The following is a 22,380-nucleotide window of genomic DNA, read 5'->3' as shown; positions in this document are numbered from 1 at the left end:
AATTCTTCCTGGAAGAAGATGCAAACATATTGGAAAAGTGGATGCGAAATTTGAGGTAACAATGTTGTTAGTAAATTGTTTCCCTGTTTAAGAAAAGCCTGATTTTTATTTCATATATATTTTGCTTTTGCTTAACAAAATTTCGGTACAATTGATGTTTTATTCCATGATGTGTGTATGGATGTGTGTGTGATTCAATTGGTTCCGGTTAAGAAAAACTATTGTTATATTGCTTTATTGTGTGGTATCAATTGTTTAGGCTTACAAAATTTCGGTGCAATTGCGGTGTTTTAATGCTTATGTTGATTCAATTGCTTCCGGTTAAGGTGAATAATTTTGCAAGTTGATTTATTTGGTTTGTATGAATTATTTATGGCTTAACGAAAGAAAAGGTTTACGGGATGGATTGTTTAGTCCAATTCGATTCCGGATAAGGGAAGCTAAGTTTATCTTAGTTAAACTTATCAAAGTGGAGGTTTCGGTTATTCAAGTCTAATCGAATGCATTAACAAGAAATGCTAGTTAACTAACCTAGTACTTGTCTTGTTTAAAATTGAAAGTTCTAAGTTATATGGATAATTAGAACCTGATGAGAAAAATAAAGTTATCTTTATTTTGGTCTTATCGAATGAAGCGGTTGAATGTGTACAATCAGTTTAGCAAAGGGACTAAGTTTCTTAGTTGATTTTTGGTTTGCTAAACTAAATTGGGAAAATTTCTTCGGGAAATTGTTTCCTTGATAACATATCAAAACAAATTACTTTGTAGTTTCGGTTTTGATATTGGTTATCAAAAATGGTTTGTGGAACCCTTGTGCTTAACTCTATAGGTTTGCAAGTCTATTTTGAGATTTGTAAGATTCTTTTCGTGTTGTCCTTTATTTTTTCGTTTCTTTGTCATTTTGTGACAAAAAGGGGGAGAAACATATGGAATAAACAAGTGATACTGGTATTGATTTTATATTGATTGGTATCACTAAGGAAAAGAACAATTGTGCTTAAATGTTTATCTAACGAAAGAGTGAAAGCATAAACTAAGGGGGAGTATCATATCATATTAATTGGTATAACAAAGACGTGCAGATTGATGAAATCTACCTATCTCACCTTTGGGGGAGTATTCGCTTTGTTATTATAATGTCAAAAACGGCATTTAAGGATTGAATGAATGCAGGTTATTGTGTTGTTGAATTCGGGAATCAAGCGTATGTGTAATGAATTCTTGTAATTTGTTTATCCATATGATTGTCAGAGTTTTTTCACTAAAATTGACAAAGGGGGAGATTGTTATAGCCTAGTTCGGTTGAACCCACCAAGCGTTGGTATGTCAAGTTTGGTTTTCATATTTTAGTGAATCAAAACCCATTTTAAGAGTCGCTTGATTATGTACTAGAGTCAACTTCGTATAGGTTAGCTTGAAAGTATTAAGATGCGAGACATTACAAGTATTGCGAAGACCTGAAGAAGTGAAGAAGTAAGAAGATACAACGACAACATCATCCTTCCACTTGAGGTTAGTGATATTTGACTTGAACTGTTTCATTCCCTAACGTATCTTTCAAGTCGTGAATATTGAAAACGGAACTGTGAAGCATGAACACTCTAGATAGACATAGTATTAAGGCAATATGAAGTTTATTGCTAAACCATTAAACTTTGTAGATAAGACATCGACATAATCGTTTAAATGCTATCGTGATTATGTATGGGTATGAGGTGAGGATTTCATCCTAGGAAATAATGTTTTACATATGTTTTAAGGAAGTAAGTTCATAAACTTGTTTATGAATCGAAAAGGAAATCGCCAGGCACTATTGGGATTGTTATTCATTGCATATATTGTGAACATCCAATATGTGTAATTTAGTATAACCGCTCACGACTTGTTTGTGTTATTGGTAAAACCATTCACAAAGGCCTGACTTATGTATTGGTATGACTTTTATTAGTGAAACCGATCTTAAGTAATCAACTGAGATGGTATGATCGAGTTTGTAATTTGTTGAACCAAATCTGCTGGGTAAAGGGGAACCGATCCTATGAAGAGGTGCAACACATCACAAAGGGGAATCGATCCTTGTATGAGGTGCAACAAGTTTGTAGCAGAAAGGGGAACCGATCCTATGGACATGTGCAACACGTTTTTAGGCAAAGGGGAACCGATCCTATGGACATGTGCAACACATATGAGTTAGATACCATATATATGTGGGGGAACCCCTAGTACCTAGTCAACCGAATTTTGGAAAGCTACTGTGTTTATGCACAGTACTCACATGGAGGTAGAACCGAAACTTGTTTTGGTAGAACCGTTAAACCCATGATTTGTGATTGAGTGTTTCTTAATCAATCGCATAGTTCTTGAAAGTCAGATGAACCAATTCTAAACTTGTTTGGAAGTGTGGAAAATCGGTTTCAAGGTTGTAAGTATGAAAGATAATTTACAAAGTAAGGATGTCGACATACTTTGAACACGTACAGTAATGTTTATCTTTTATTGTTCAAAGTTATTCCTTAATATCTACAGGAAGAAAATCCCAGGATCGAAATATAAATAAGTTAAGAATCTTTTAATTAAGGTTGTTAGTTTTATTTTAGGAAAATGAGAATTAGTAATGTGCATTTACTAGTTGAGATTTTCCAAAGAGATTTTCGGTCATTATTTTGGATAAAGCATTTCCAGGAATTATGGAAACCGAATTTGGAATATACTGAATATCTTTGAGAATATTTTAGGTTTTGGAAATTCCTTGGTGTCCAAACTTCCTTGTCTATAAATACTTGAAGTTTGCATTTCTTGCAGACTAATCCTTCGTGACAGCAAACTTCCTCGGTTGTGTTGTTACTGGTGAAGCCGCCTATTCAGAGAGGAGAGTAACCTAATTAGTCAAAATCTCTTAGGACCGCTAATTTTAAAGTCTTCTTTGGGATTGAGAAGCTCTACGAGTACCGATGGTGGGAAACTAGATAATTACGGTTTATTTTGTGTTTTCGATTGATTTGATTGACTAACGGTGGTTGAACTTTGATTGCACCTAGTTTGTTTATGCTTGAGAATCTTCTCTTCTGATATAAGATTCACTCAAACTAGATCGAAGTTTCGACAAGGATATTTAGACTGTTGTTAGTGCTAAAGACGATCTTGTGATAATACATTGTTAACAGACTCCGCTCTGTGCGTGATTGATCACAAGAGATTCAAGTTGTTGTGTGCAGATGTTTATTGAAGATCTAAGAAGATTTTAAGACAAAGAAGATATTGAATATTTCTTGATTTGGAGTTCATAATCTTTGGTGTGCACAATACTTGCTTCGGTATAAAAGGATCCAACTATAATCGGTTTATCCTTGTGGTAGATTGGATTGATTAGTTGTGTAGATCGGCATCAATACAATTCTTTGTGATTAAAAGTATTGATTGCAAAATCTTAAAAATTACATTTGGTGATTGAACATAAGATAGATTTAAGAACCTGACGAAGGAGTTTATGTTAAGATAAACAGAAGAGCCTTTGTCCGACTCACATCACTTGGTTGAATAGAGTTGATACCAAACAAATTTGTTGTTCCTTTACTGTTTGGAGTACGAACCAAAGAAATTGTTCCAAGTACGTGACTTATTCATAAGTTGGAGGTATGGGAATACAGACGGAACTAGGTGAACTACAGGTTTAGTTGCTTGGTCTCAACTATACGAAGTTGGTGTAATTTTTTGTAACGGCTTAATCCTGAGAGTATTCAATTCTGGACAAGGTCCCGGGGTTTTTCTGCATTTACGATTTCCTCGTTAACAAAATCTTGTTGTGTCATTTACTTTATATTTCCATATTATAATTGTTTTATTATAATTAAAGTAAATTACACAAACGTTAATTCCTATTTACTTGATAAGCAATCCTATTGTGTTTGGTTAAGTCCGAACTTTTTTATCAAGTAAACATACTTCGTTGTTGTATTGTCTCGATCTCTTATCCATAGACGATCACACGAAGTGTGAACCGATTAGTTGTATTGTCTCGACTCAGTCCATAGACAATCACTTTCAGAGAAAGGACTTATAGGTAGGAAAAGTTTTAGCTTGAGGTATATTTGGGTACCTTCGCCTTTTCAGAAACAAATATGTACAGAAATTGAACTAAAATCAGTGAATTTAAGATAGAAACTTCAACTAGACCGCTACCGAGTCCCCGGCAGCGGCGCCAAAAACTTGGTAGGATAATAAAGAGTACCTACAATGACTGCAAGTGCACAGCGTCCTATTGTAGAAAAGGAAAATACAGGTCGATCCTCAGGGACAAGGTGGGTGTAAGTTGAAGCTATGGTCTTTATATACTGATTAGAAAAAAGAGTAACCAAAAGGGGGGTTTTGTTTGCCGATACGGCTAGATGATGGTAGTGACTAAAATAACAAAAACGAAAGCAAAGAGGAATCTACAAGCAGATAAACAAGAGCTAGGGAAGTCTAATCCACCGCTTAACCTACACTAAGTCAATTCAATCTCAATACTATTCTTGTACCTTAAAATGGACACTGGTGGTCTTCCGCCTATCCAGGGCAGTTTCAGGAAGATGGTTCAGTGTCACTAAGATGATTCCTAATCCTAGTATTAGCTGGCCTCTCACACAAAAAACTAACCACAGATCATTCAATTAGATAATTAAACAAACCTAATATGGATATTCTAATCGCAACTAAGGTATCCCTCCAAAGTACTAACTGTCTTCTCAGGAAACAACTAGTCTAAGGATCGAACAACAATCAATTAAGCACGAGTTGTAGCACAATCAACATAATGTTATTCTAGCTACAATGGGTACATGGCATACACTGTGAGAACAAAATGATGAAGGCTCAGATTATATTTATCCAAAACATTATAGCACATCAAGAACAATATCAATACATGTACCAAACTTAGCAATAGATTAATGGTTTCATCTAAACCCTAACTATGAAATTAGAACATCATGGAGATAATAAAATCAAACATGAACTACTGCTTGGTGCACCGGCTAATCCGGGCATGAATTTTACATTACACTGTCTTCCTTATTTATACACAATTTTCACTCAATCACTTAGAATTTGATAATTTAGAGAACCCCCACTTACCAATAACACGTTTTCTGACAAACCCCTTCTGCAATTCAACTTTACAGCTCCTTGATTTGATGTTTGCTTTACCTATGAAGAAACCCTAGTCTTATCTCTGTCAATCTTAGATTCTAGGGTTATATTTTTGGAGAAGAAGCTGAGATAGCGATAGATGGAGACTATGAGGTTGATTGATGGTGGCTGAGAAGGTGGATGTAATCAGACATGGTCGGGTATAGAGTTGACTGAGGAGGGGAGGGGGGAAATGAGAGTAGTACTGGATTTGCAGAAGAAATAGAAGATAAATGAAATTTGGATGTTTCTGGTCGAAAGAGAAAAGGATAAACGGTGTTATAGTGCTGGGCGAATGCATCAGATGTTGATGCAACGCGTCTGGATGTCATTGGATGCTCATCATCTGTATCGAATCTGACGGCTCAGGATAGGGGTGGGCTTTGGTCTTGGTTTTATCTCTTCTAGGCCCATGTCTTCTTCAAAGTCATATGATTTTAAAGCTCAAAAGATGAGTTAAATGCCAATAAAAAGGTGTAGAAAAATGCACTATTTGGGACTCATCATTTTTAAAAAATAAATAAATCAATGACGACTTCAAAGTGTCGTTATTGTTTCAATGACTCTTTAGAGTCGTTACTGTTTTCATGACGAGTCTAAAGAGTCGTTAATGTTATCAATACGACTCTAAGTGTTAATGTTTCAATGTCGAATCTGAGTGTCGTTACTACTTTCAGTGACGACTCTAAAGTGTCGTTCATTAACGACTCCTTAGAGCCGTCACTAAAGATAGTAACACATTTAGAGTCGTCATTGAATTTAAAAAAAAAATATACCATGACGACTTTTCATACAAATCTGGGAAAAAAAGAATTTGCAAACGAAAAATTTGACCAAAAAAAAAAGTTAAAGTCTAATTAAGTAAGATTAACACTAATTAAGTGAAATTATCATTAATTAGATGAGGGTAGATTAGCCATTACCAAAATATTTGGATAAGGGGTGACTCAAATTAGGTTTTGGTAACCTTTTTGTTCTCTAGTGGGAGGCCCCTAATTGTTTTTTGGGACCCCCAATTAAATCCTATTGTAAAAGTTGAGAAATTTTGGAAGTGTTTTAGATAAAAAGCACTTTGAAATTCTTTTACCAAACACCAATATCTAATTTGATTACCATGTATACATTCTGAAAGTGCTTTTTGAATAAGAAAAACATTACGAAACACAACCTGATACGAATGGGCTGATAGAAAAGTGAAGAGTGGGATTTAAAGTTATAAATTTAATAACGAAAGTAATTTAGTGGTTTCACTCTTTTTAGACACCCTTATCTAGATGGGAGCAAAATTGGATATGCCTCGAACAAAACAGGTAGGCCTCGAAATAGCTACGTGGTAGCGCAAATCAGACAGCAGGAATTGTTGCTAGATTGAACTCCCTCTGTGGGATTAATCAAATTCATTTGCACCACAACGTAAAGTTCGTAGGAATTTGGCATTTATCAACCAAGAAACTGATTGCGCCACACCAAAATGCATTCTTCTTAGCTAGATCTAATTTCCTGGTCCCTGAACCAATGAGACACATTCTTCCTTTTGGGAAAGAAGATGCATGGAAAAGAAAAAGGCATGAATGCTGCAATCCGTCCGTCACCCTTTCCATCACGGGGTGATCATTCTAACTTTTTAATTCCATAAACACAAGTTCAAAAGTTAACATAAATTGATTCCACAACTCAAAACTTCAATCAATTTCCTTTTCTGTAGGTAAGTTGAGAATTTTCAGAACAAGAAGCCTTCTACAGAAAATGTGCAAGAGAAACTGCATGTAAAACATAACCCTAAAGTCTTTCAATCACGCGAGATGAAGGTTTTAAGAAAATTCAATTACACAACTTGGTGACCCCCTAGGGAACCTTAATAACTCCTCCATAACAACTACTTTGCTACTGAGATCCCTTGATAATGTACAAGTAATCGTCATCATCTGCAAAGCACTGGCATTGTTCAAAATTACCCTAGCCAGCTTCATCTCCCCCGGGGTCCCGAAAAATTCCTTGAATTGGACAAATTTGATGTTTCGAAATAAAGACTCACTCACCGTGTCCATATCCAGCAGCCAACCATCACCATCATCATGCAGATATGGTGAAAAGACCTAACATTAGAATCAAAACAGAATTCAGGAACATACACGTAGTAGCATAAATCACAAAGAGAACCTAATGGTGAAAGCAAACCGACATTTTCTTTTCTTCCACTAATTGGAATGCCTATAAGTTTACTGTTTGCTAATCTAGTTCACATGAAGAGAAAACACACCATACGAAGGTATTCGTGCTTACCTTACAAAATACAACTGACTCCAAATTAGGTGCCATTTGAATCAGAGGGAATAAAGTTTTATGAGCATAATATTTAACTACCGAAAGCACCTCCAACTGGATCAAGTTGTAAAATGTTAGCAGATCGGTTAAGAGATCTTCTGCAAAAGAAAGAACCTAAACGACACAAAAAAGAAGAACAAAAAAAATCCTAAGAAGTTAGAAAAGGGATTAACCCAATCAATAATAATACTTTTAAATGGGTTATCAAATGATTCAAATAAATAGGTAAAGCTACAAGTAAGAAAACGTTACCTCAAGGCTATTGCCAGAGATTTTCAAGTGTTTTACATTGACAATCTGTCGAAGGAACTTAGTCACAGCTGCACAATACTCTGTTTCTTCCTGTCTTGTTTCAGGAAAATTATCTCCAACATCAATGTCTATCTTTGCATCAACTAGTGATGATAAACTAGAGAAAACAAATTCCTTGGCAATGCAATCTCTGTATGTTAGAGACACGAGACTTGGTGCATGAATCTTCACCTCACAGTTATGTAAAATATTAATGTTCAGAGGGTCACCGATACAATCAATTATTAAGCATTTCAGTGCAGGAGCTGACATACATACAGCCTTCATATTGACCCAGTTGCACCAACGTATAATCAGTTCTTCAAGGACTGGGCAATTGGAAAAGAGTTGCTCAGTCAAGCACTCATCCGTAAATTCGACGAGAGCAAGTTGAAGCAGCTTGAGTCTTGGAAAAGAGATGGATTTTGGTAGGTATAGGACCGAAGATGAGCGTATCCACAACTTCTCAAGTGATTCACAGGTAAAAAGAGTAGAGGGCAATAAGAAGGGCCTTTTGTGTTTAAAGATGAGATTCATCTTTACAACTTTACACCTTATTACACTGGAAACCATGGCACTAATCCTAGAATCATCGCAAAGTTCATCACAACGGAGAGAGAGAATCTATGGATGTTAGACGTACCAAGAAGCGGCAACATTCTATCTATAAAATTCATGAATCTCTCAGTCTCCAAATGAATATCTGACCTAGAAGACGGCCAATATCGAAAATCAAGGTTAGGAATTGAGGACCAAACGTACCTCCATCTTTTAGATAAAAGACTGGTACGCACAATGGGCTTAATTTTGAGGGAAGAGAGTATGTGATGAAGAAGGGAGTCTGGCAAACTGCTGATCCTATCTTTCCCCTGATAATCCATGAGTTGCTTCTGAATTTTCAAAGCCTTGATTCAACGATCTTCAATAGTATGAAAAGATTAATAAAATATTAGATTAGCTCGTTATATGAAGTTTGAACTAGTTAGATCCTAAAAGGCTTCTTGATATTGTTTTTGAAATCAACAATTTCAAGTGTGTATATTTGATCTTGAATATTACAAAGCACACTTACCATATTCAGGATTTTCTTAAGAAAATCTGAAAACTTATGAACTCGAGACATAATCAATTTAAACAACAAGATTAGGTGATAAATTGCTCATTATCAGGGAGGAACAACAGCCCAACAAAAAGTAATAATGCTTTACCAGCAACTTTGATGATTAAACAGTAAATACTATACATATAATGCGGATATGAAACTATGAGTATATAGTATTTAGAAGAGAAAATACCTGTGGAGCAGAGTCTGTCAATGGAATGAACACAGCTTGTTGTCTATGATGCTGGCCTCAATTGATCATTCATTTGGATCTGCAGCACCACTTCAGTGAATAAATAAGAGTTCTGAGATTTTGGTCAAGGATTTCAAAAGTAGGGGCACTGCATGCACGTTTCCATCTGTAACTGCTGCAACAACACTTAGTTTTATGCAGACCTATCTCTCTTACAGATTTTGTCAACATCTATTCAAGCTTAGCTATTTTTACCTGACTTTGGACCCATGGATGATCCAAAGGCTGATATTCTGCAGAAGGTTTCAAAGTTGCATACATCAAAATCATCCCTTGAATCCTTCTGCAGTCACTAACACTAAAACCCTAATGCATTATATTCCTTGAGTAAAGGCAAGTTACACGTGCAATGTGCTTGTACAGAGTGGGTAATGTACAGCTGGTACAACATTTTCAGTTTACATATCATTAATTAAAGCTCTAAATATGGCAGTCTCGCTTTATAGAACCGAATAAATTATCAACTACTGGAACCTCCGCCATCGGCTTGTCGTTTTGTAATGTCGATCTCTTGAAACCAAGAAGTTTCCAACTCAAAACAGGTATTTATCCCACGGCAAGATTGGGAATAAAAAAACAGGAGATCATGTAGCGATAAAATGTACAGAACTTACATTTATGGACTACATTAAGAAACCTCAAGCCCCGAGTGATAATTTGCTAGATTTGAAGAACTTCAGGGTAGAATTCAGTTTCAAGAGTTCGGATATGGTGAGACTGACGGAAGAATATTCACCTATGATCTAAAATATTAGTCGTTGCATGAAAAATTATCTCACCAACTGTCTAAACACCTCTTATATTTAGGCAAGCGGCAGGCCTACTGCCTTACTTATATGCATATAGTCATACTTCTCTTGTGAGACCATGGAAAGAATCAAAAGGATGAAACTTCTAGATAATATAGGTCCATTTCATGTAGATTAAAATCTTCCCTTCAACCGTTTCAGTGAATATAGAGATAATCCTAAGAGATGGGTCTATGTGTAAGGAGCATGTGCAATGATGCAAGTCCTCTTCAATTCAGGCAGTACAATATTTCCAGCTTACATATTACTAAATTGCCGCAACATTTTTATAGACCATACAATTCAGATATTTCAAGAACGTCATTGCCGGTTCTAAAAGAAAAGGAGTTATTTTGTACTGCAAAAATAAATTTACTAGCCAATCTATACTACTATCTTTCTCCTAAAACTGACTAGTGACTAGTAAAGTGGACTGAATCAATAAGAAAGACCTTTGGAATTTCTCAACAACTTTGAAGTCTTATCTAGACCTGAAGCCGACAAGATAATCATGAATGTACAGTCACCTGAAGCCGAAAAGATGAATTTCATAAAATGCTGGTACCATTAAATTGACATATCCAACTGCAATCATGTTGTTTTACTTAGAACCAACAGTTGTTAGGTTAGTTTCATTAATTCTTGAGTTGGGAAACTGTAATACTTTGGTAACAGTACAGGCATAAATTGGGTGTTTTACTATGAGATTACCTGGGTGGTGGTGCAGATTTTAGCAACCAGAACTTTCGTGAAGCTGGCAATCCTGTGCTGAAACCTCGCTCCAAAGACTATTTAGAGCTTGAACTTCATTAATTGAGGCTCCAGCACATCCTTCTGTTCAGCCGCTTCGACCTACTGCATCTCCAAAATAAGAACTAGCACAGCATACAATGCTATATTTATTCAGGTCACACAAAATTGTTATTGAAATGCCTTATAATTTCATATTCCACTATATGAACAGACTAGGTTCAAATGCTTTGTGGAATAAAAACTGGCACGGCAGATAATGCTATATCTATTCAGACCACAGAAAATTGTGTTAGTGAATTGCCTTAAAATGTCAGATTCCACTATATAAACTGGCCAAGTCCAAATGAACAAAATTCCACAAAGCATTTTAGCGGAAATCAATAAAACATCTTATTATATCTTTTGCAATCCTCAGTAACCTATCCTTAAATATTAATATGGTATGCGTATTTCATTTTAGTAGACAAGAAGATTTCGTAGCTGTCATTTCCAGTGAGCGGGCACTCTCCCACCAGGATAATTAAATTTAACTTCAAGATAAAATACTAGTACCAGCAATACACTAAGACCTTTTTTGCTCGAAGCGAAAAAAAGAAGCTCTAGTTTCTCGCTTGTACTAGTGTTTTATCTAAAAGACGAACAAACTCATCGTTCAGTCACGCAATTTACTGATCCCATCTTCACCCACACTAATGTTGTTCTATCCCTTCAGCATCTCCTGACTTACACACTAATTTGGTACTCAGATTTCATTTTAGTAGACGAGAAAATTTGGTAGACGTCATTTCCTGGGAATAGGCATTCTCCCGATCAATATAACCAAATTCAACTATAAGACAAAGTACTAGTACCAGCAATACACTCAGACCTTTTTCTCAAAGCAAAAACAAAAAAGAAACTCAAGTTTCTCGCTCGAACTAGTATTTTATCTAAAAGATGAATAAACTCATCTTTTGAGCCACGTAATTTACTGATCCCATCATCAGCCACACTAATGGTGTTTTTCCCTTCAGCGTCTCCTGACTCTCAAATCAATGATCTGCAGTGAAAAGACCAAAGAAACTTAATCTATTAGATCAGATCATTACCCATAGGTACTCCATAAGAACCGGAATTAGCCAAATATGATTATCAAATTGCAAATTATGTACAACAGGGGTTTGGGTTCTCAGTGTAAAGTGAGGACTTCACTGAGTTTAATCTTTAAAAGTGTCTGTCAATAAATACAGTTACATCAATGGCAAGAACACAGATTGCTGGCTGATAAAAAATTGGTGTGCATCCTCGTATAGTTTAGCCAATATTTAGACCTCAGTATAAATGGGAACAAGTTAACATCAATCGCAAAGATGGCCAGATTTCCCTTGTTTTAAATAGTTTGTGCCATACGAGCAAAATCTTTAAATAGACATAATTACATCTTAAAATTCATGTGCATCCACTGCATGATTTGAAGAAAATTTACAAATTTAATTGAAAACCTACTTAAACCATCACCATTAAATCAGGTTCTGTTATTGATGTTTTAGGTCTGAGCCCTATGATTATTGTAACTTACAACAATAGATGAATAAATGGAGGGGCAGGGGTGTTCCACTAAATTACCTAAGGAGTGGTACAGAACAGAACTTCTGTGAGGCGGTTAAACTCTACTTCACAGAGAGCCTAAATTAAAATAGAAACATCTATTATAAACCCTAAATTAAAATAGACAAAAATAGATATAGCAATTAAGGAGAATTCAATCAAACAACTTACTAAATCTCTGGGATTTAATTGTTATCGGAACATGCATTCACACAATTAGTCCTGCCAAATCTGTCTTCAAGATAAAACAAAAAAACAAACAGCAATATAACTTAGATTTTTGTTTGTTTATTTATTTTTGCATGAAACAAAAAACAAAAGAAATGTTAATTTTCTCGCTAGTACCACCAGTTACTTACCTTAAGAGATGAAGTTGTTTATCATATTTTAGCTCTTTCACTTTAGTAGGTTCTGATTTTGAAATTGATGATCTGCAGTACAAAAGAAAAACAAAAAACACCTGGATTCATTCATTGCTCGTTAGTACTTGTAGACAAATATCATAATCAAATTGAAAATCGAGTTTAACAGTTCTTAAGATTTTGTTTGAATAAAGTAATATAAATAACTCTAAAAATACTTGAAAATCGAGTTTAACAGTTCTTAAGATTTTGTTTGAATAAAGTAATATAAGTAACTCTAAAAATACCTGTAAATAGTGTGCATCATCATCGAGACAGTGTGCAGTTGTTCAAACATTTTTGGGCTACTTCTTTTCTCTTTCGGGAATACCGTGACTTTTTTTTTAAGCATGATTTTATTACATTACTAAAGGGCTGTTACAAGCTGGTATTTGATACCCGTAGGATCAAATACATTTGGACAGTTATACCAAGAAATTACAGTAACAAGGTGTTGGAGTGAAATGCATTACAGTTATACCAAGAAATTACAGTAATAAGGTGTGACGGACATTTTTTTTTTTTTTTTTTGTAAGTTAAAATGCATTCACAACGACTAACTTAGGGAGTTAGTAATCCTTACATCAATAATAGTAGAGTCATCTAATGTTGGCTAATAACTCCAACCCGGACATTAGATTTATCTACTTCTAAGGCTTGCAAAATACATGGTGGAGGTACATTTTTCCAGTTAACCAAAGAGTGAAAGTTCTTAGCCTCTTTAGCAAGGATATCAGTTACATTGTTGGCTAATCTAGGAACATAAAAAAAAACCTAAAAAGTTTTGACAAAGATAAAATTTTCTTTTTACTTCATCCATAATTTTCTGATTCTGCCAAATAATTTGGGATGGTTTCCCATTCAGATTATTAAAAAGATTCTTACAGTCTCCTTCCACGCTGAAATTCGACAGTCCCTCTTCAACTGCCCAGGCTGCTGCTTGCAATGGTCCTAGAGCTTCTGCTTCTTCTGGAGATGTTGCTGAGATGGGTCCTGCTCTGCCCTGTTCAAAGATACATGTATCATTTCTGAAGATTAAAGAGAAACCTGTTGGTGCATTTATAGAAACCCAAGATGCGTCCACATTAAGTTTCTTTTGTGAAGATCTAGGTGCTATCCATCTAAGTGTTTCATTTATACTAGTTGAGGCTTGTTTAGTCAGATATTCATCTTTGTACCAGAGGTTCAAGTGTCTTTGTATTTCTGAAGCTAATTGAGTGTGCGATTGCTGTTTTTTTTCAAAGGCTTTATTACATCTTTCCTTCCATATAAACCAAGCTTTTGTTAAAATAATTTTTATTTGAATGATTGGATTTTCCTTACCTATCCACTCTTTACATACATCTAGAAAAGAGATGGATCTGTCAAAGTTTAAGTCTATAGGGGATGGTTCAGTTGCCCACACAGACTTAGCATAAGGACAATGAAGTAAAAGATGCTCAATGGACTCATGTTCCTGACAACCAAAAGTACAATTAGGTGATATATCTTTCATAAACCTAGATAACTTTAGGTTAGTTGAAATCGCATTTTGCAGACACTTCCAAATAAATATCTTGATTCTTTGAGATGCATTTAAGCTCCATAAACTCTTCCAGAAAGAGTCTGTCTGTCCAAGGACTTAAAAAAATATATTTCACCCTCTGTTGGAGATGCTCTTAGTATACCTCGGGTAGTCCTGGTAATACCCCGGAAAATTCTAAATTTCGCGCTTATATTCGGTGTCATGATCGAATTCTCCTCGTCATGTATGATTGAATATTTGTTTGTTTAGGATACATACAAAGTGAATACATATTCATATCTAAAGTTAAACTTGGGTTTGAAGATACGAAATAGTCGACAGACCTTGCTACGAGTAGCATAACGTGATTAGTGATTGTATCCAAATCCTTCGCGTAATTGCATGTAAAATATTTACTTGTGTTAAATAGAGTGCTCGTGATACATCCATTGCATTGATTAGTTATCCTAATTCAACATAATACTTTTAGAGGATTAAATTCAATAGCACGTTGCATTAGGTTGTTTTCTGGGTAGTACTTCCATGTCCATTGTCATGTTAGTTAATGGCATAAGGAAAGTACCAAAATATTTTTTTGATGAAGCACTTTAGGGCTATTAATACGAAAATGATTGAATGTTAACTCTAGTCGACTAGTGAACATGTTTTGTGAGGAGGATGAAACTTCTAACTGGTATCTTTTGTTAGTGATTAAAATTTCAATTTACTTTTCTCAGTAGTGTAACTTGGTTAAAGCCCATAGTCCCCTTTGTTTACGAAATAAGTTAACAATAAACAACAAATCGTGTTCTTGGTGAGAAGGAATCCTGTTACTCTACTCGTTATTGCCGAAAGTATATGAAATATTTTATTCCGGTGGACCACCATTGGTAAACCTTTAACTTATTCTCCAAGTAATATACATGTCAGAATTACCTTATTGAAAGCTCCCTAGCATATTTCTTAAAATATCATATTTGATCGAAATATTTGTATCGACTATTAAGATTTACTACCTTAGGTAATTTTTAGAATATTCAACGATTATTTCACTTACTACACTTAGTACTAAACATGCCTAATATATACGAATAAGACAAAGCTAAAAACATGTTAGGAAATGTAGAAGAATAACTGGAAACATATGAGAGAAAGATTCTCGAAGATATGCGAAAATCTGGTTTTATTGCGAAATCACATAAGAGGCGTTCCAGAACCGTATACGCCATATTTCTTCTGGATGCCACAATTTTGAAATGTGTTGCGAATTGACCCTGATCTCGGAACCTAGGGTTAGTTTTACACATCCTAGTTATTAGGGCGTGTAAAACTTATGCTCCACTCTCACAACTCTACTTTTTGCATAGTAAATATAGATCTATAAATAACTTACTTAACAAGCCAAATTCTTACATGTTATGTTTTCAATATAGCTCGACTTGAAAGACATGTTAGGAATGGAAACAAGATCAAGTCAATAAGGATTTATCAGAGTTAGTCTTAATCAATTCACTTGAAAAGGTGTGGTACAATCTGAATACCTATTAGGATAAATGTAGTGAATGGATTCTTCTTCATCTCTTCGTCTTCGAATCTCCAGTTCTTCGGTCTTGAAGGTAATTGATGCAATTCATTTATTTTTGTAAGCATTTGTCCTTTTTTTTCTCTTGCATATAGAATTCAGCGCATTAGAACACAACATTGCGGGTCACTATTTTATCTCTATCCGATCCCAAGCCAATGCTGCGAAAATGTAACCTTCACATGGGGTCAATTTTAGCCTCGGGTAGGGATGCCCCTGAGAAAATTTCCCTTGGTTTCGTCATCAGGCTTTTCCATAGGGTTTCGAAGGGGAGACCCCAATTTTTTCACAGGATTCCGAGAGATCCAACGAATGAGTATCAACCTTGTTACGCGATTTTGATAAGTTATTTTAAAATAACAGGTGTTATAACAGTTAAATAGAAAATAAAAAGAATTATGATCTGAAATTCCTATCTAACGGTTATAACATGCGTGAAAACAATTATAATAGATCTAATAACGTTGTTAAATCGTCTTTAATAAATTATTTTTATTCTTTTAATTTTTAAGATTTTAATTTTAATTTTACGGAATTTGACTTGGAAGGAAGATTTAGCGTGACCCCTTGTGACATAATCAGCCCCCTTATCCGCTTCGGTTCTCTTGGCTGGTTCCTCATGAGGCTCGCTGGTAGGCTAGCACGATAACCTGTTCAATTTAAGTAGTAGTACGTTGTTGGAGCTCAACTTGTTGAGCTTCCAAATAGTTTCTTGTAATAGTCTCTATATAATAATAAAATCTTATAATTTTTTAATCTTTAATTTTTAAAATAACAAATTGTATTTATATTTATTTTTTCTAAAAAAATGGTTGTAACAGCGTAAAAACGGGAAAGATGATCTGAAAATTCGTGTTAAGATGTTTAGAAGGAAAAAAATGTAAATTTCAATTTCAGAAAAACATTCATTTCATGCTTAAAAACAACTATAACGGATTTAAATAACGTCGTTATTTCCAAAACGGCTATAACAGGTCTAAATAACTCCGTTATTCCCTATTTATAGGTGATATATAGACACGGGCATCGGTAACCCTCACGGACACGCTATATAAGAGTGACGGTTTTGACGTCCATTTTCTCGGAAATAACGGCCGTTTTTCAAACCATGTCCGTCACAAAAGTAGCACTCAACGGCTATTTTCTTTCTCTCCTCTCTGGCGATTTTCATGGCTTCTGAGTAATCCAATCTGTGGGATCTCCTTAGTCTGATGAAATGATGGAGGGGTAGGGGAGATGGATTCAGTATTAGTTTGATGTTTAGAGCCATATCAATTGTTTTCATAATAGTGTATCTTGCCAGTTTCTTTTTGTTTTTCTTTTTTTTTCTTTCTTTTTGAATGAATCCTCTGTCTTAGGAATTCCTTTTAGTTTGGTCATTCGAGTAGAGTCAAACAGGCCTGATTATTAGCTCGTTTGATTTCTAGTAGCTAGGAAGTAATATAAACTTTAATCCCTTTTTACTTTTTTGTTCTGTGAATGCTATTTTGGAGTCCTAATCTTCTTTGCTTGGCTTTTCTAGATTCTTACCAAGGCTTCTAACTATTGGTATTCTTATCTACGTTAGATGTTTATTCCTCTCTAAGTTCTTCTTTGAAAAATTAAATTCCTCCTTTGTTTGCTTTATTAGGAAATTTCGTTGGTTCTCTATTTGGTGATCTATCTTTTTTCTCCCTATTTAGAAGTTTCCTTCATTGTGTCTTATTTAGGGGTTTTTAAATCCTTCCTGCCCCTGTTTCTATTTGATTTCGATGTTGTGTTCCTTCTGTAATATGATTCTCAAATGAAATTGTCTCTAGAAATTGCATCCAAGGTGTTTGTTAAAAGTTCTAAAAGAGAATGTCTTTCCATTTCCTTCTTATGGCCGTAATGAATCTGTTCCATGTTCTTTAGGAGTTGAATTTTTTCGGAGAATTGTTGGATATGTTAGCTCTTACCTTTCTTAAAAAGAGCTCGTATGAAGATAACCTTCGCATTCATTAAACGAGAACATTGAAATCCGTCTGTTTGGAAGAAAAAAAAAGAGTTTGCCCTTTGCTTCTGAACAATTCCTTCCTCTTTTCCGGTCTATCCCATTCTCAGCTCTGGACATGTTTTCCTCTAGGCATTCTGCTTCTCTTTACTTGAGCATAAAATATTTCCATGCTTGGGGTCTTCTCTTTATTTTGTTTAGCCATAGTAGTAGGATTATTAGATTCCAACTTCTTGTGATACTTCCCAATAGTATTCTTCCCGAGTTGGGTCTCTGAAAGGGCTCAAGTTGGCAACGGGATAATATCTATCTCTGTTTTTAGGATGTAGAAATACCTCCCGTCGGTATAAAGTGGTCTCAAATTAATGAATTTCGATGTGGTTGATGCTCTGGTTATCTCATATCTTTAGGACAAGATACCTTGGCAATCTTAGGAGATTTGGAATTAATGCAAACCTTGGCTACTTCTTTTGTTTCTGTCTCTATCTCTCTCCCTAAATTTGTGATATTTATATTCTTCCTTTTCATTTGATTGAAATTAGGTTTCTACATTCTCTATAAACTCTTAATTTGAACTAATTTTCAAGTTCGTTTTTAGACTTCTCAATTTTCTTTTCTAATTTATGCTTTTGATGAAATTGATAGACTTTTTCTACTTTTTGATTGCTTCTCCCGGTTGTTACATCTGTTGATTTCTTTTAATTTTCAAGTCTTTTCATTTGTTGGGTTTCACCTCTAACCCTAGGATAAAAATTGCGTTTAGTTTGACCACATCCCATGTAGCCTTTCTAATAGATATCTTTTTATTTTTTAAAAAGTTTTACGTCCTTATCCCGAAATACCCGGTATTGTCACAATCTTGGTCGGCCCCGAATAATCTTATACCACTGGCTCTCTCTGTTAGCTTCTCATTGGTTCTCATGGGGATTTTTAGTCACGCGTTCTTACAGATAATTACCTCTAGAGTTTCAGTTGTTTTTTTTTTTTTTAAAATTTGAATCCTTGTATTGATCTATGTGCCTCAAATTTTTCTTTTGTTCTTTTTTAACCCGTTCCATCTGGGTTGGTTCTAGAGCCAAGCCGTGTTTACGAGACCGTGTTTACGAGACCGTGTTTATGAGACGACAAGAGCTACGGAGTTCGAACCAGTTCCTGGTTCTGGTCTTTTCTTATAACCAGTTCTGATACTTCTTTAGTTGCGAAAGATTACTTTCCTCCTCTTTTGAAAAAGTTTTGCTCAAAGTTCTTTCATTTAAAAAAGTTTTCAATATAGCTCGACTTGAAAGATATGTTATGAATGGAAACAAGATCAAGTCAATATTACTAACCTCAAGTGGAAGGATGATGTCGTCGTTGTAGTCGTTACTTCTTCTCATTCTTCAGGTCTTCAGAGTAATACTTGTATGTCTCAACATTCCTAGACTTTCTAATCTAACCTAAACGAAGTTGACTCTAGTATTTAATCAAGCGACTCTAGATGAGTTTTGATACTAAAATCTGACAACCAAACTTGACATATCAATGCTTGGCGGGTTTAACCGATCTATGCTCTAATAGTTTTAGGGACGTACCCAATTGTCACTTACATGTTTCCCCAATTTTACTGGGCATACCTAATTGTAAGGCATTATCCCAGGCTACTTTTTATGCCGCTCGTTTAGGTTATGCAATATCACTCGAGGCCCTTGCAATTCGGTTTTATTCGATAACACTTAATATTCTTACTTCTGGATACTCGATATCACTCGATACCCGAATTCATATTGTAACCGTATGCATCCCTAGTCCAGATGTCTTCTATATTTTTCTCTAATTCTATCTATTATTCTTTTATTATTCATAAAAGATTAACACCCTTGTATGTTGCCTAGTATGATGCCTTAACCCCCTACACTCTTTAATCATTGTGCATAGTTTCTCTTACTCCATTTAGAGCATCTCCAACAGTGGATGCTAAAAATCCTATGTGGAATTTTTATTTAGATCCTTATTTATGGGGTTATATTGATTACCTTTTTTCTATTGGTAAGAAAAATTTATTTAAAAATAAATTTATTTAAATATATTTAAAAGGATGACATTGAGGTCATTTCCAAAGTCTTAATAAGACTTTCTTCAAGACCTTCGTATTTATTCTGACACCCTTCCTACTTAATAGGAACCACTGTTGGAGATGAATTTAATATAAATGAGGGTATAAAATCCTACGTGTCATAAGAAAATAAAACTCTCACCCTCTATTGGAGATGCTCTTAGAGCATCTCCAACAGAGGGTGAAAAAATCCTACGTGGAGGTGTTGTTTAGACCTTTATTTTAGAGGTTTTAACCAAGGTTTGAAAAACGGCCGTTTTTTCCGAAAAAACGTCCGTTATAACGCTCACGCCCAAATACCGTGCCCGTGAGGCTCACCAACACGCTTACCTAAATAACACCGATAAATAGGAAAAAATGACGTTATTTAGACCCGTTATAACCGTTTTCACACCTGTGATTACCGTTTTTCTAAAATTAATATTTCAGTTTTTTTCTTCTAAATAACATTTTAACACACGTTTTTTACACCGTATTTTCCGTTTTCATACCGGTTAAATCCGTTTTTAAGGAAAAAAGATTTGAGTTGGAGAAATTCTTATACAATTTTTAATTTCAAACTTACAACTAAAATTTCATAAATAATCATTAAACACTTCAAATTTTATAAACTTACAATAAGTAACCTAGTGACAGTAGTGCTTGAAATTTTAAACTTAGACAAACCAACTTGTACCGGCATTTTTTTCCGACTTATTCAAGTATTTTCTGTTTTCTCGACGATTCTCAGTTGATTCCTCCTCCTCTTCCTCCGCCTCATATTGGTTCGCGTAATGCATTTGGCTGTCGTAGTTAACAGTATCGTCATCTTCATAACCATAGTCTTCTTCCTCATTATCATTACGATTATCTACTTCATTATTGATATTAATATTGAAATTATACTCTTCATTAATTCCTCGGGTATCTTCTTCTGGACGATCTTCAGTGTAATGAGAATTGTATATGGGATTTTCATTTTCATGACCTTGTGTATTGTCTCCAAATGTTAGGTTACCAAAGTCATAAACAAAGTTACTCACTGGCAACCTTTGATATGAGATTTCAACTTCTGGATCATGCCATTCGTATGGTGGAGGGAGAGGCTCTGGATTATTAGCTGCTTCCTCTTCCAATTCATTTAACCAATGTTCTTCCTGAGGTAAAACTGGTGTTTCATCATCCCCTGCTATCCAATCAAGCATATTTTCATCTGTCAGCAGGCTATGAACATCGTGGACATCGATGTTATGTCGCTTTGCTTTACCTTGAACTCTTTGCTGCTCCAATCTTAAATTGTACTGAACATATACCAAATCGTTTATTCTTGACGAAACTAAACGGTTGCGTAGTTTGGTGTGAATTCTTTCAAACACACTCCAATTCCTCTCGGATCCATACGATGTGTTTGTCTGGCTTAGTATCTTTACCGCGATCCTTTGGAGTGATGGAAACTGAGCACCATATGACAACCACCAGCTTACAGGATCACCTTGCAGAGCATCCAATCTTGCTGATGGTGATGCAAATTGGCCTTGCATCATTTGCATTCTTCCCGCCTAAAAATATCAAAAACTGTGAATAGAAATTCATATAATTACGAAATTAATTGTTAATAAAAATTCACACCTCTAGCATGCATGTCGCTTGTTCTTGAGGGCTACTAATCATTTTTGATATTACTTCACTGGGACAAATTTGGGGCTGAGAAATTTCATTGTTGATGAGATTGGCTGCTGGGTTGTAGATATAATATGGATTCAGAAAATGCGCTGCAGCATGAAGAGGAGAACTCAACTGATCTTTCCATCGTCGGTTAATCACACCTACAATAGAATTATTTCGAGTTTTACCCAAACCCCTTTCTATAGTTTCCACACATGTAGCAAGTGCATGAAACAAATAACCCATGGTAGGTTTATCTGAATCCAAGAAACGGATCATTTTCAATAAAGGACCAACCATCATGCATGCATTTTGGCATGTGTGCCAAAACATCTCATTCAAAATAATGTTTTTCACATCTTTAGCCGTACGAGTTTTTCCTTCTGGCGAGTCCACAAATTCTTGGTCTACAAAAAGACTCTCGATTGCATTACGTTGATCAATGATACTTTTGATTGCGATAAAATTTGTCGCAAACCTTGTTAAGCCAGGGCGCAATAGATTGCGTCCCCCAGAATGTTGTCTGAATCTAGCAAGAACCCAACCATGATTATAAATAAATTTACTGATTTTTATAGCTTCTGAAATCACACCTTTAACAAATGGGAACTTTTCAGTATCTTCCAACATTAAATCCAACACATGAGCTGCACAAGGTACCCAAAAAAATGTACCATACTCTATGGCCAATCTCATACCTATTAAAACAAAATGAGAAATGAATTAATAATATATAAAAATAAACAACTGTAATTAAATTAAGTTGTAATAGTTACCTGCGGCTTTGAATTGGGATCCTTGATCAGTTACTATTTGAACAATATTTGTCGGACCAATATCTTCTATAACCGGTCTGATAAACTCATCAAATACTCTGCTGTCAACCGATTATGCTCGATGTCAACGCTTTTCAAAAATGC

At 35.1% G+C, this 22,380-nt stretch overlaps 1 protein-coding gene across 2 annotated transcripts; it reads right to left on the bottom strand.

Annotated features, from left to right (window-relative positions):
* Positions 1 to 6,841: 6,841 nt before the first annotated feature.
* LOC113302648 (putative F-box/FBD/LRR-repeat protein At5g22670) lies at positions 6,842 to 12,853 on the bottom strand. Of its 2 annotated transcripts, XM_026551591.1 has the most exons (8): positions 12,625 to 12,853; positions 12,437 to 12,500; positions 10,637 to 11,717; positions 9,078 to 9,156; positions 8,545 to 8,701; positions 7,744 to 7,837; positions 7,450 to 7,605; positions 6,843 to 7,262 (listed from the first exon to the last, which is right to left on the bottom strand). In XM_026551591.1, exons 5-8 carry the CDS (start codon positions 8,661 to 8,663, stop codon positions 6,978 to 6,980), a joined length of 654 nt encoding a protein of 217 aa, XP_026407376.1. In that variant the 5' UTR covers positions 8,664 to 8,701; positions 9,078 to 9,156; positions 10,637 to 11,717; positions 12,437 to 12,500; positions 12,625 to 12,853; the 3' UTR covers positions 6,843 to 6,977. The 2 variants fall into 2 exon arrangements, with proteins under 2 accessions (XP_026407375.1, XP_026407376.1); XM_026551590.1 differs by lacking the exons at positions 9,078 to 9,156; positions 10,637 to 11,717; positions 12,437 to 12,500; positions 12,625 to 12,853 and having other exon boundaries at positions 6,842 to 7,262; positions 7,744 to 8,446; positions 8,545 to 8,686.
* Between the last annotated feature and the right edge of the window lie 9,527 nt (positions 12,854 to 22,380).

This window comes from Papaver somniferum, chromosome 8 (genome assembly GCF_003573695.1).
Source record: "Papaver somniferum cultivar HN1 chromosome 8, ASM357369v1, whole genome shotgun sequence".
NCBI classification, from domain to species: Eukaryota; Viridiplantae; Streptophyta; class Magnoliopsida; order Ranunculales; family Papaveraceae; genus Papaver; species Papaver somniferum.
Note: the sequence above shows the minus strand (reverse complement) of the source record. Positions and strands in the feature narration are given on the sequence as shown.